We start from the raw sequence: 14,325 nt of genomic DNA, 5'->3' as shown, positions 1-14,325 counted from the left end.
TGAAACGGTCATAATTCCGAGTTCTGGGTTGAGTCAAATACAGCATAATTATTACGAAAGCATGCTAATGCTGCTTTAATGGTAGTGGCGTGCTGCGTGTATTCGCTAGCTAGCTTGGAGTTAGCACTTTTTTCCCCCCCTTCTTGGATGAACAATTTTTTCGCAATAAAAACTTCAAAAGTTTTTGAGAATCTCTATTGAGAATATAATAATAATAATAACAACAACAACAACAACAATAGTAATAAAGCACCAGGTCGCTTGTGGGATGAGTGTGTACACCTGCTTATCACTCGCTACAACCATAGAAAAGGCTATTTCTGTACGTCATAATCTTGTGAGTTGAAATAAGGCTGTGTGCGCATACACACACACACACACACACACACTTACCTGAGCTATGTGTACTGCAGCGACGGGTGCTGCGCACACCGAGGAGTGGCTGGGAGAATTGGGGAGAGACTTGCAAGGCCCGATCGATAGTTGCTGCTTCTTCCGGTTTGCAACAATCTTCTGAGCCACTGAACACAAAAAAACACACAGCACATGTCAGAAGTGAAATCAGATTAAGATCACCCCCCACACACACACACACACACACACACACACACACACACACACACACAGAGCCTAAGACAGTAAGACAGGTGGTGATTTAGGCCACTAAAAATTATTTTCACATTGACATTTTCGTCTTCCCCGCTCGGACTAGTCCACTACATTACCTCCTGTAAGGGGCTGTCGAGCAGTGCTGACCCGCGGCTCTAATTCCAACATCACTCACCCGCCGAACCCCCAGCACGGCCATTATTTAACTATTATAACACCACTTTCATTACTCAAAGATTCCCGGAGAGCGCTATCGGCGCAGGCAATATGGCCGTGTCGATCAATTGCTCTCCACGAGCCCTTATCGATCAACGGGCAATCGGCCACGGCCGCGCAGGCCCGATGTTCAGCCACTCCGTCATCTTCTCCCTAGCAGCCGCATTGATCTCAGGCTTCACCTCAAGTAATCCTGCACGGCCACAGTAGCACTTACGCCAGTGAATAAACTTGAACATCTTAATACAGTATCCAACGCACAATGTGTTGATGTTAAGTGTAAAAGCTTATTCGCTGAGAAGAGGGAAAAAAGGTTCTTACACAGGAGCCATCTTGAGCAGGCTGAAGCAGTCCTGGGCCAGGTGAGGGTTAAAAGATCCTCTAATCGCCAGAACTCAATTACCATCCTCCCAATAAACATGGCCGCGTCTCATTCCCCTCGAAATGAAGCCATTGTTTTAATTGGATCTATTAAAGGCTGAGCTTTAACGATGAGTCAGCCATAAACATTTACCTTCAGGTGACAGACTTCTGTCCAAGGGCAGTCACGGCACTTGTCTAACCCACACACACACACACACACATTCTGCCTATAGACTACATCACAACTGTGTGTATACACTCAAACGCAACGTCGCTACCAACCAGAAAACCTAAACGCGTGATGATAAAACCGCAGCTCCACAAACGCTTCCAGTAGACGGTCACAACCCCGTTATGCCCACTCACGCCATGTTAATAACGCCGCAACGTCACTCCTCAGGAAACCGTGAAGGCCGGGAGATACGCTTGGAAATCCGCAGCTATATTTTACTTTAATTGTTAAGAACACTTATGATAAGCCCGGGTTAAATATTTAAACTGCGCAAGTAATGCAATTTAACTTTTACCCATCAATCTCGGCTCGCCGGTAAGCGGCAGCCATTTATCCTGCTGGGAAAGGACGAGCGTTTGATCAGATTTATGGGCAGACCGGCGCGCGCCTGGACTCGGCACAGAAGCGGGCGTCGCGCGGTTCGCTGTTCGTCTCCGCGTTGATTTACCGTCGGAGACGAATAGCATCGTGTGTACTCAATTCGGAAGCCGAACGTACACAGGTGTACGGTACGGGGCTGCGCGTCTCGGTCGGCTCTTTATACAGCACGAACGTGTTCCGTTGGCGTATGATAATCACATCGAATTACAGCGGACAAGCACATCAAAGTATAAGAGAAAGGAGACGGTGAAGGACGGAAAGAAGAACCAGAGAGAAAGAGAGAGAGAGGGGAAAGGAACGAGGGAGAGGGGGGAAAGGGGGAGTGCCCTGCTGAGTTTATTAGGCTGCTGTCAGGCTGCTTAAACAGCACAGTGCTATAAATATTAACTAATGAGTTGGAGGGAGCGGGAGCCTGGCGGATGATCCAACACAAAGGTCAGAGAGCTACCTCACTTACCGCTCAATAATTACACCACGCACACAAGCATGTAAACGGCACGTGCCAACACTTGCAACAGATATTCACCACGCACGTTATCCTTACATCCAGAAAGCAGCTATTCTCTAAAGCGTGAGAAGCTAGATAAAAGGTACAGGGGGGTTTTTTTTTTAAAAAAAAGAAAAGAAAACCATGCTGGACAGATGGAGGTTAAATTGTGAGTTAATGGGTAAGACAGCACTTCACAGTTAAGAGCCACTTCATGTGAACGCCGTGTACCAGACCTTACTGACAATCTGTGCGCTTTGAGAAATGAACAGGACAACACTGACGCGTTCACGTGTAAAAGCCTGCCTGCAAGTTCTAATTCATCAATCAATCTAAAGGAACAGCTAGACTGTACAAACTTCCATGGCTTCGGTCTTTATTCATTGCTAAATGAAAACAAAGTGTTCTCAACACAGAGCTCATGAGAATGTCATTACAGAAAGAAGAAAAAAAAACAAAAACACGAGTTTGCGTTTTAGGCTACGATCTAACGGTCACGATTCAGAGGCGGAGACGGATGCGAACGCAGAGTAGATTTGAAACGGAGGCAAAGTATTAACCGTAGAACTCGTGGCAAACACTAACGCGAAGAACGAACGTTAAACAACGACTATAATCCCGATGACAGAAGGACAAACTGTGGCGAATACAGAACGTGATTCAGACGCAGGTGGTCATGTGACTGTGATGCAGGGAGGTGCAGTGGCTGCTGGGAACTGTAGTTCAGAGTTCCTTCTGATTGGGGCAGACCCATCAATTTGTGGCATCGAGTTACATCTATAGAATCCATTGGCGAAGCAAAACGAACACACAGCAGTTAACTAAAAGGATTACACCATGTGTGCGTGAAAGCGTCATATAATCAGTACTCTCACCGAGGGCTGTGCTATATCGTACAGCCGATGATACACGTGGACACTTCCTCCCCGTGATGAGGACTGATCATCCGGCGATAGACATGACGACGTGTTTACGCGTGGACAAGCATGGCGGCAGGTGGAGGTTACTTTACGAATCCTAAGAGCGTTGGTGTTCGTATTCACATTCTCCAGACCGTACGCAGATGTGACGTGCGGCCAAAAAAAATAAAATAAAAAGGTAGTGCTGGAATGTTCCGACGGTCATATCGTCATTTATATCGTCAGCACGAATAAATAAAGAAAGAAAGAAAGAAATAAACACCGTGAAAGATCGTGATACAGTTTGAAGTCTAAAGCGTTATTTACAGTCACATCAGTTCAGCTGTGGTCAATCAAAGCGAGGTATTCGTTAACGACGTTTTGTTGCGGTAAAAGTTTAGGGTATCATCATGATGTAGCTCGTAGGTCTGATCCGGCGCGTCCTGACACGCTGGGGTATGCGGAGAACAGAATTTCACTGCGCATATGTATATGTGATAAACAAGGACTCACGATCATCATCAAGTGCGTTGCAGTCGATGTTATTAGACTAGATAACGAGCGTCTAACAGAAACGAACTAGCGTTAGATAACGACGGTTTCTTATAAGACTCGCGTACGCTTAGAAGTAAGCGACTTCCTCAGAATGAGCAAAACAGGCCGGCGATGACCATTAAACAACGACGACAACAACTAAACTAATTATGGCAATAAAAGTATATGACAGTGACAATGGCGCATAATCAGAGGACATTAAAGGCCAGAGCGGAGAGGGAGAGGGAGAAGGGGGGGGGGGAGCAGACTGCACAGCGGAGCTCGTTAGTAGCTAGCATGCACTAACAAAGCTCTTCATCCCCGGCTCTGACACCGCATCCGACTTGCTAGCGGGGGGGGGGGGGGGGGGGGTAATTAGGATAATTAAATTAGTGCGCTGATGGACGCAGTCTGGGGAGATGTCAAGATCCCTCACCTTTAGCCAAAGACCACACACACACTATTCAAATCACATCACACATAGACTACGGAAAAGGCATCCACACACACACACACACACACACACACACACACACACACACACACACACACACACACACTGGGGTAAACCCCTGGCTGACCCGGAGTAAATAAATTGGCTCTTCATTTGTCTACTGGCCGTCCCGTAAACGCTCCATTATATAAATTTAATGCCGATAACCACTACGCCAATTATTTTTAATGGTTAATGCGCTTGTTATTCACGCAACGGCATTCCACGATTGCTGCGACTCGCTGGCCGGCATTATTTGATTTACAATTTTAAGCCGACTGTATTACTGCATGCTCAACTACCGACAATTATCATCCGTAAGGAGCAAAAGGCCGGCCAGGGCCGTCCCGTGACACGCACACGACGAGTGTAAATAGACCGCTCGAGATGACGAGCCGGGAGCGCAAAAACGCGCAGAAAGTCTCCCGATATAACCGTCGATTTTTCTCCATGTTGTCATTTTTCGTCCTTATTTAAAGGTTTCCATTCTAGATGAAACTACACCCCTGTGATCGTAGTCGATATTCGGGGGCCGGTGACGTGACGACGACATCGTATTACAATTCTTGAAGGCATTTCTACGATACGCAAGGCGTACGAAGACGCTCACAAGCTACCGGCAAAATATTAGTGCTGCGTTAAAGAAAAATGTAATAACCAACTTCATATTCATTTATTGATTATTAATATACAAACACAGCAGTGCATACACTTATAAAAGGAAATCAACACAGAAGGACAGGGAGAATTTTAACGTTTAAGTACAAAACCATGAAACTGCAGCTGCGTCCCATCGGTTTAACGATTATTTATTTGTTTTTTTTTTGTTTTTTTTAAAAACCTACGTTTTTAAAATAAAAATGTTCTTTAATATCACGACCTCGCAGAAAAGCGCACGGCAATCCATGACGCTATCGCTACGTCGTCATGTCGCCTAGCCCGAATCAGTCTACCCTAAAAGTCTGTCACGTTTATAAATATCAACAATAATATCGTTGCGATCATCGATATATCGATGTCAGTGTGGGGGATTAAAAAAAAAACAAAAAAACACATGCGGATGACTGAAACACAAACACACCGCACCGCTCTGTAGCGTCACGCTTTTAAAAAAAATAATAAAAAAAATAACATTATTATTTTTTTTTTTTTAATAAACAAAATCCCGACTAGCTTCGAAGTATGAAAACGAGGAGCGGAGAAAGGCTGAACGTGTAAAAGGTTAGCGCTTTAGGATGCTTTACAGACCAAATAAGAGACTGAAGATTCAAGCGGAGCACATCTAACGAGGGGATGATGTCATTACACAGCTCATTATTTTTCGTTAAGCGCGTTTGTCTCTCGTGCTGTACACATCCGCCTGTAGTGGAGAAAACGGACCGAGACTGCATCGCTAAATTAAGGTCATGCGCATGGTAATTATGGCCACGGCGTTGCACTGATGCAGGAATGAATCCAAGTCAGGCAAATGAAATGGAGTGTGTGTGTGTGTGTGTGTGTGTGTGGGGACGCACATGGACACACATGTGCACCTCTGGGCAAAAATGAAGAAAAAAAAAAAACCAGGAAATCACGACGGAGAAGCCATTGCGACACGAAACATTAAAATAATGATTTTGGTACTCGTGTATGAATTCCACTACGGTGCATAATTAGAATGCGTGATTAATTGAGGATGATGGCATAACAAATACGAGGAGACACTGTCAGTAATGATAAGAAATTTAGCCTTTTCTTGTTCTCATTTGGAGCCGCTGATGAGCTTGGCTATCCCACAGACACTCTCCTTTTCTTTCCTTCACACACACACACACACACACACGGCTAAATTATAGCAGACTTGGCTGCAGCCAACAGTGTAATAATTAAGGGGATAATGGCTGAGCGTTTAGAGTGTAAATCTCCCTCCTGGGCCGAGGGCTCGGCACGGCTCAGACAGCTCGGCTTCTTCTCCTCGGCTGCCTGCGACCGCTACGACACCTCACACGCACAAACGTACACAACATATAGACACATTTCAAAAACTACACAATCACTAGATGGTTTTTTTTTTCTTTTCCCCGCCTCCACCTGAGTTCTGCAAAGGCAGAAATCTGTCACTCACCTGCCACTTTTTTCCCCCCAACACATAGACGTATACCACACAGCAAACATTAAAGAACAGTGTATTTAATAAATAAGCCAGATGAATGTAGATACCGGCATCACTACGTGAACGTAGCACTGGCTTTCCAAACCGAAACCCTGCACGTCTTTCACAGATATCTGCTCGTATTATTCCATCACATGTGAGGAAACAGGAACTCGTTTGATGACATTTGGCTCCCTCTAGTGGACCGTACAGATGTACACACGCTGTGGTGTGGATCAGGAAGTGACGTTATTTGTCAGAAGGCGTTTGTTAAATGTTCTCGGACAACAGCTAGTTATATTAATGTGCTCGGCGTAACACGTTACCGTTTCTACACTGAGAACTTACACGGGGGTTATGAGCATATGAACGTAACATAAACGGATGGAAAAAAAAAAAGATTGATATAGCGAAGAACTTAAAGGTAAAGTTGGAGTTAAATGCTCTGACACAGGATGGAAGACTTTCTTGGACTTGAACATCACCCCGACATTCATTATTTTCCTATATAACAGCACTGTCTCTCAGGTTTAATTCCTGAACATTGAATATTACACTCAAAACAGCTCTTAGTTCACTCACATGTCCTGAATGTCGTCAACACGCATCAGATCAGCTGTGTGTGCACGCCATCTGATGTGCAATTACCGCATGATTAACAGCTAGTCTATAACGAGTCACCTTGATCGTAGTGCCTTTCTAATTCATGGTCTTCCTGCATTAACCGGTATATACGGAACTGACTATCCATCACAGACTTTATGGGACTATATATATATATATATATATATATATATATATATACGCAGTCCCCTCTAAAACTACTGGAACGGCAACGCAAAGTCATCCGTTTCTGCTGTAGACTGAAGACGTTAGGGTTTGAGATCAAAGACGAATATGAGAAGAGAGTTTAAAGGAGTCACGTCATGATGTTTCCCTTTGGTTTGGGTGTGTAATGTATCTGTTTGTGCATGTAGAAGATCTGCAAAGTCACACACAGAGGGATTTATTTGATCGAAGAGAGAACCCGGCTCCGGACGCGTCGTTTCGAAGTCCAGGTGTTGCTTCCATAACACGTCTAGGTCACGGCGTGCGCTATCAGCATGATCCCCACTCCTGAAAAGTGAGGCGATTCCCACTTTGCTCAGACAATCTTGTGCTTCTGAATCAGAACCTTTAAACGTGTGTGTTGTGACTCAGGGCTCAGTCGTAGACCTCTGCTAACCGGCTAGCTAAAGTCTGCTACGTTGCCTCAGTTTTTTGTTTGTTTTTAAGTGGTTGTTGTATGTTGGTGGGCTGACAGACGTTGACTGTAGCTGCTGCTGCTGTGAGTGCATCTTTGATAAAGGAAATCACAAGAATCCTAGCTTTCCAAAGATATATGGCATGAGTGTCTACGTACAGAACTGCTTTAGAAGCCTTGGAGGCTGAAGCTAACGCGAGCGGTGTTACATTTCCGACACATGCTTGAGGCTTTCGGCCAATCACAATGCAACGGGTCAGCTGGCCAATCAGAGCACTCTGGGCTTTTGAAGGCGGGGCTTTGGACAGATCGGACCGTTTCAAGCATCCTGGGAATAGAGCTACTGCAACAATGTACAATAAGTGACAATTTTTAACATTAAAGCATGTTCGCCTATTCTATTACACCCAATAAACATAATTAACGTTTAAAAACATTTAAAAATCATCAAATTTTCAGCTTTTATTTCCTGGTATTTATATGTAGAAACATTGTGCGAGCTGTGAAGAAACCCCCCCCCCCCAAAAATAATAGTCGGTGACATCTCCAACAAGATTCACAGGGCAGGAGTGAAGGTGTCACAATCCAGACCTAGAGAGCTGAAATATCGAGGCCATACCACACGACGCAACCCTCTTAAATACAGAGATGAACCACAGCGGTTCGGGAACTAAGATGAACCTCTATCAAAGTGATGGAAAGATGAAAGTGTGGAGAAAGAAGGGATCTGCTCATGAGCCGAAACATACAAGCCTATCTGTGAAACATGGCGGAGGCAGCGTCGTGGCTCGGGCTCGCATGGCTGCTTCTGGAACAGCAGCACTAATCTTTACTGATGATGTAACTCCTGATGGGAGCAGCAGAATGAATCCAGAAGTCTACAGAAGTAATTTATTTGCTAGTTTACAGAGAAATGCGTCCAAAATAATTGGGAGAAATTTCATCATGCAGCGACACTAACACAACAAAGGACTTCAACAGGGGGAAAAGTGGAAGGTTTTAGACTGGCCCAATCAATCACCAGACCTTAACCCAAACCCATTCCACCTCCTGAAGAGGACACTGAAGAGTCCCCCCTCCCCCTGAAACACACAACAACTGAAAGAGGCTGATGTAAAAACCTGCAAAAGCAACACGAAAGAAGAACCCAACAGTTCGGTGATGTCAGTGACTATGTTTACATGGACAGCAGTAATGTAATTATTGACCTTAATCTGAGTAAGATAATAATGTGATTAAGGTGTGTACATGAGTCGCTTTTAGAATACTCCTGTCATGTACCCGTTTTACATGTTATAGAACATAATTAGATTTACAGCCCGCGTCATTACGTCACCGCACCACGCCGTCCGACGTCCCTCCAGAATTTCACGTATCGACATACAGTTGGTCTTCGTTATGGTACCGTATACAGTTTTGGGTGTTTTTATTATTTTTTTTACGAACGCTTTAAGTGCGGTTAATTATTTGTCATGCTGTACGTGATAATAGACGACTGCTTGAAGCCGTGGGCTGCGTCCCAAACCGCGTACTTACCGTCTATATAGTAGCCGAGATACATGTATTTTTCCCCACTACAGGCCTATAGTAGGAAAGTATGCGATTTGGGACACAGCCGAACTCTCTTGTTCGCCGTAAAACGGCCGTGTGTGATCGTGTCCTGTCGCAAAATGCGGTGAAAACTCCCACACGACGTTCATAATGTGATTAAGGTGTTTACATGTCTGTAATGCACGTCCATAATGCGACTAAAACAGGAATACTCCACCTGTCTTAATACGATTATTGCTTACTTCCATTATGACCTTAATTAGATTAAGGTAAGTAAAAATAGCTGTTTACATGCTAGTTTCTTAATCAGAGTAACGTCTTAATCGGATTAAGAGTGGATTATTGTTGTCCATGTAAACGCAGCTAATGAGTCGCAGACTTGATGCCGTTATTGCAAGCAAGAGATATGCAACCAAATATGAAGTGTTATTTACTTCAGGACTTAAATTAAACTGGATGATTTTCCCTATACGTTTACCGGCCTAAAAACCGAGTGGTCTGATACAAAAGGTTCTATGTTTTAAAATTCCTTAACACGTCTAGACCTGAAATAAAAGCCGATATCCTCGTCTCATATCCGTCCTTTGATCTCAAACGCAAAGGCCTTTGGTGTACAGCGCAAACAGATGAATTCAGCGCACGACGTTAATCTTTGATATAAATCAAATTTATTTCTTTTGTTATTGACATTTTCAGGCTGCTTGCCCGGTCCAAAGATTCGCTCGTCCTGGACAAGCAGCCTGAAAATGTCAAGAGCTAGCTAGCTAACTAACTAACTAAATAATAATAATAATAATAATTGCCTTCGTAGGCTGCGGTATACGGTGGAACCCAGGAGAGTGCCGGTTTAAACAAACAGTTGTCTGGAAGCGAGCTCGACCAATCAGAATTCGATTCGGCTTCAGCTCAGGCAACGGCAGCAGAGCGCGTCTCTTTCATTTTCTAAAAAGCAATGTTTCTCAAGCCTCCGTAAAGCATTGAACTAAAAAAAAGAGGCCATGCTGTTTCAGTAGTTTCTGAAAATAATACTCGAGGGCGAAACTCTTTTGTGAGCACAGAATAAATAAGAGTTTCAGCACACAATCCCAGGGAAAATAATCTAGCAAATAGGAGCTTTGATATAAAGACACTGGTGCTTACCGTCCTGAAAGACGCGCTCCACGTTAAGGCCGTAGGTGGCGCACGTTTCATAGTATGTGCATCTCTTCAGGTCGTTGGAGAGCTTGCGCGCCCGAGCGTCATCGATGACACGAGGGTTAGCTGCACTTATAGCATCTAAACACAGGAAATCAGCACACAAGACAGCGGTCAAGCATCAAAGGTTTTGCCAGAGGACACAGAATGCTGAGATGCCGGTGTGTGTGTGTGTGTGTGTGTGTGTGTGTGTGTGTGGGGCACCCTCTAGTGTCCGCATATAGAAAAGCTAGTCGTGTTTTCACTCAGAAAATTCTTTCAAATTGACGGATTTCTAAAAAAATAAACATAAACAACTCATGGATGATCATTTCACAAATAATACAAGTGCACCAAAAGCACTGTCCATGTTTAAATATTATTAAAAAAAAATCTGTATATTTTTAACATTTTCGAACACTGTAAATAAACGGTGTAAACTGCAGGATGGTGAGCTCATGCAGTACTGTAACTCAGCCAGTAGAGGGAGCTGCAGGATCACATTGCTGACACTAACCAACGCATAATACCTGCTGAGTTCTCAAGCCAACTTTCTGTTTGTGCAGATTATAATCCTTAACTAATTCATCTATTTTATACAACCCCTGGCAAAAATGATCGAATCACCACACTTGGAGGGATGCTCACCCAGCTTTTTTACTTTGTAGCAAACAAACAAAGATATGACACAAAATTTTGGTTAAAATAGCTGAACGGTCTGGCTTCATGAAACATGCCTCAAACAAGTTAAACTGAATTGTTTTAATGGAATATTTTTTTCCAGATCAAGTAAAAAATTACCGAGTCATCCAAAAAACTTTTCCCTTTTTTTTTTTTTTTTAAATCACAATTAGTACTTTGTTGCTCCTCCTCATGGTTTTATGATGCCCTGAAGTCTTTGAAGCATGGACTTCGCTAAAGATAAACAATATCCATCTCCATCAAGTTGTCTGAACTTCCTTGAATAGCAGTTGACAGATCAGCTCTGCAGTATGGAGCCTCATCATGCACAGATTTTTTAAATTTCCCCCATAAATCTGAATCAGATTGAGATCTGGACTGTTTGCTGATCTTGTCATTGAGTTAATATGCCTTTCCTGAAGAAAAGCTTGAACACTTTTTGCTCTGTAGCAAGATGCATCGCCATCCTGAAAAATGACTTCATCACCACCAAAACTATTTTCTATTGATGGAATGAGAAAAGTGTCCAAAATTTCAGTGTACACCTGTGCATTGTCTGTAGAGGTCTCGTCTGGTCCTTTACCTGAGATGTAACCTCATATCATACATGAGGAGGGAAATTTGATGGTTTTTTAAATTATGTTTCATTAGAACGGCACCAGATAAAAGTTCCAGCATCATCTCCTTAGCCAATGCAGATTCGTGATTCCTCACTGAACGTCACTTTCATCCAATCCTCCACACTCCATGACTGCGTCTCTTTAGCCCACTGTAACCTTGTCCTCTTCTGTTTAGGTGTTAGTGCTGGTTTTCGTTCGGCTCTTCAGTACGTCAATCCCATTTCATTCGGCTGATTTCTTACAGTTCTGTCACCGTTAACACTCATTTGTTTTGTCGTGCCTTTTCTATTTTCAAGGCATATTGTTTTGAGTTATCTATCCTGACGCTTTGACGACTTCATTGGTCGCCCCGTATGATTTCCTTTTATAACCTTCCCATTTTGTTTATACTTGCACCAAATTATAGACGCAGCTGACTGGAAACAACCAGCATCTTTCACCACACTGTGTTTGATTTCCTCCTCGAAGGAGTTTGATAATCCTTTCCATTGTTTCAACTGACTACTTTCTTTTTGGGGTCATGTTTCCAAGGTTAAGGTCTCTGTAAGGTTTTTTTTTTTTTTTTTTTTTTTTAGACTTGTGCAGGTATTTGTTTTAGAAATGCAAATTACAAGGTGATTCTATATATATTTTTTTTTCCTGGACAAAAACGCCATTAATTAAAATGATTTAATTCAACTCGTGTTCAGCTATGAAAGAAAAATTGTTCCGTGTCCTATCTGTGACTTGTTTATTATCTACGAAGTAAAAAAAAACCCAGTGAGCATCCTCCAGGTGTGGTGATTCCATACTTTCAGGCAGGGGTTATATCAGACTTTACAGATAACTGTGACGGAAGCCTTCTCCTCACGAATCAGCCACACAGTATAAAATATTTCTTATAAAGCTCTTAAGAAAAGGTTGTGACATAGGGTCACGACGATGTCCGTGAATGCAATGTTTTGTTTCAGGTTCTTATCAGCATGCATGTGTGTAGTGCTGTAAATGAGTCCAGAGGATTCTTCCCCGCCTTGTTCACTCACCCTGAGTTCCCACTAGCACCAGGGGCACGTCAGCAGTGTTGCGGTAGTTTGCCAAGCGGCTGTAGTAGTGATACACGGTCTGAAAGCTGATCTCATCCTCTAGACTAAAGACAAATATCACTGCGTCCACCCACAACGCAAACTGAGAGACAGACACACAGCAAGGAAAAAAAAAAAGAGGGAGAGCAAGTTAAAACACTTCAGCGTTCCGGTTTAATTAACGTGTTGTGTTTGTGTTGGCCTCGTCGTGTTTTTTTTTCCTCTCGGATCTGCTCCAGCTCCTCCTACCCGAGCAGAGTTGAACCGACAGTCCGGCGGAGATGGAGACAACCCTCGGTGAGTTCCAGGCTCGGTGAGGTTAGGGTTAAGGGTCATGCTTAAAGGAGGAGTTGATTCAGGTCCAGCTCCACCTCCGTGACTTGTGGTTCTGCGAGCTCTCTCAAACGATCCCTAATGAATACGGTTACCTGGTGCTAACGGCGTACATGTCTAACTAGGACCTAGTTATCGCTAAATCTGTCAAACACTCGAAACGTTCTCCATGCACAGTGACGGAGCCAGGGAGCTACATCATTCAAGCAGGAAATTCGAGTCAAGAGCGTCAACCGGATGATTATTAACGTGGAGCGGCGGGAAGGGAAGATCAAAACACAGTATGCCAGATATGTGTGAGGAAAGTGTGCCTGTAACACCCACCTGAGCCTCCGGAGGGCCCCCTTCATCCCTGATAAGGAGGAGATAGCTCTGTCCGTCAACGACGATCTCCTTCTTGAAGCGTCCGCCTACAGGACAGAAAGAGCCATTACACTGAAGAACAGAGTGCTAACAGGTAAAGGCGCCGGCGAAAATGGTGGTGGGGTGACGTTACAAATCTGAAAATGGGGAACAATGGGAAAACGGATGATGATGATGATGATGATGATGATTTCGGCCACGGTTGTGAAGGTAAGGTCCGGCTCCGTCGAAGGAAAAAAAAACAAAAAAAAAAGCGAATGCATACGGAAACGCCGCGCGCTAGACACTTCCTGTGATGTTCTCGGTGAGCAGGACCAATGAAACGCTAGTCTGAGGTTTCGTTTGTCCTGTAGCAGGTGAACCCGAAGCAAAGTGCCGGTGGCCCACGAAATTCTACCCTTTGTGTAAGCTGTGAGTGGAACGAGTGATAAAAGAACGTAGAAGACGAGCCCTCGTCCTCTCTCTCCGACACGCACGCTGAGCGAGTGCTGGCTCGTTTAATAAAGCGTAAGAGGATTGGAGGGGATTCCGGTCTGTATGTTTACACAGAGGGTCTGTGGAATAATCCGAGTCTTAACCTGAGCAAAGCTGAACGCCGCTAATCAGCTTGGGTTTAGAATGAGAAGCGTCACACTCCTCTCTTCCCATGGCGAGCTTTTCTAGGACACGGCTGAGCTGAGGTACCGACCTCCAACCTTTCACCTCTGACCTGCGGCTGCTCAAACCCTCGCCTTCTAAAGAGGAGACAACCGTTTGTTGTTTGTTTTTAAACTCAGTCCCTGAAGAGATCCGAGGAAGGACGTTTCTGTCGTCAGTCAGAACGATTTCCACTTCTGCTGAAGATCTGTACTCGGAGCAGGACCTTAAATCTTTCTTCCACCATCAAGAAGTGTTTATCTGAATCCAGCTCTCAAAGGTCACACGTTAAGAACGCCTGTTCCTAATTCAATCCTTA

General features: G+C 44.0%; 1 protein-coding gene across 5 annotated transcripts in view; it reads right to left on the bottom strand.

The window, feature by feature from the left end:
- Window positions 1–14,325, bottom strand: part of agap1 (ArfGAP with GTPase domain, ankyrin repeat and PH domain 1) — a 190,055-nt gene that overhangs the window by 68,542 nt on the left and 107,188 nt on the right. For all 5 annotated transcript variants that reach the window (XM_053637461.1, XM_053637460.1, XM_053637459.1 and 2 more), the window contains exons 4-7: window positions 13,332–13,417; window positions 12,636–12,777; window positions 10,280–10,414; window positions 394–521 (exon numbers count right to left, since the gene is read on the bottom strand). In XM_053637461.1, the coding sequence (XP_053493436.1) occupies window positions 394–521; window positions 10,280–10,414; window positions 12,636–12,777; window positions 13,332–13,417 (491 nt within the window). The remainder of the gene's footprint in view (window positions 1–393; window positions 522–10,279; window positions 10,415–12,635; window positions 12,778–13,331; window positions 13,418–14,325) is intronic.

This window comes from Ictalurus furcatus, chromosome 12, assembly GCF_023375685.1.
Source record: "Ictalurus furcatus strain D&B chromosome 12, Billie_1.0, whole genome shotgun sequence".
Lineage (NCBI taxonomy): Eukaryota > Metazoa > Chordata > Actinopteri > Siluriformes > Ictaluridae > Ictalurus > Ictalurus furcatus.
Note: the sequence above shows the minus strand (reverse complement) of the source record. Positions and strands in the feature narration are given on the sequence as shown.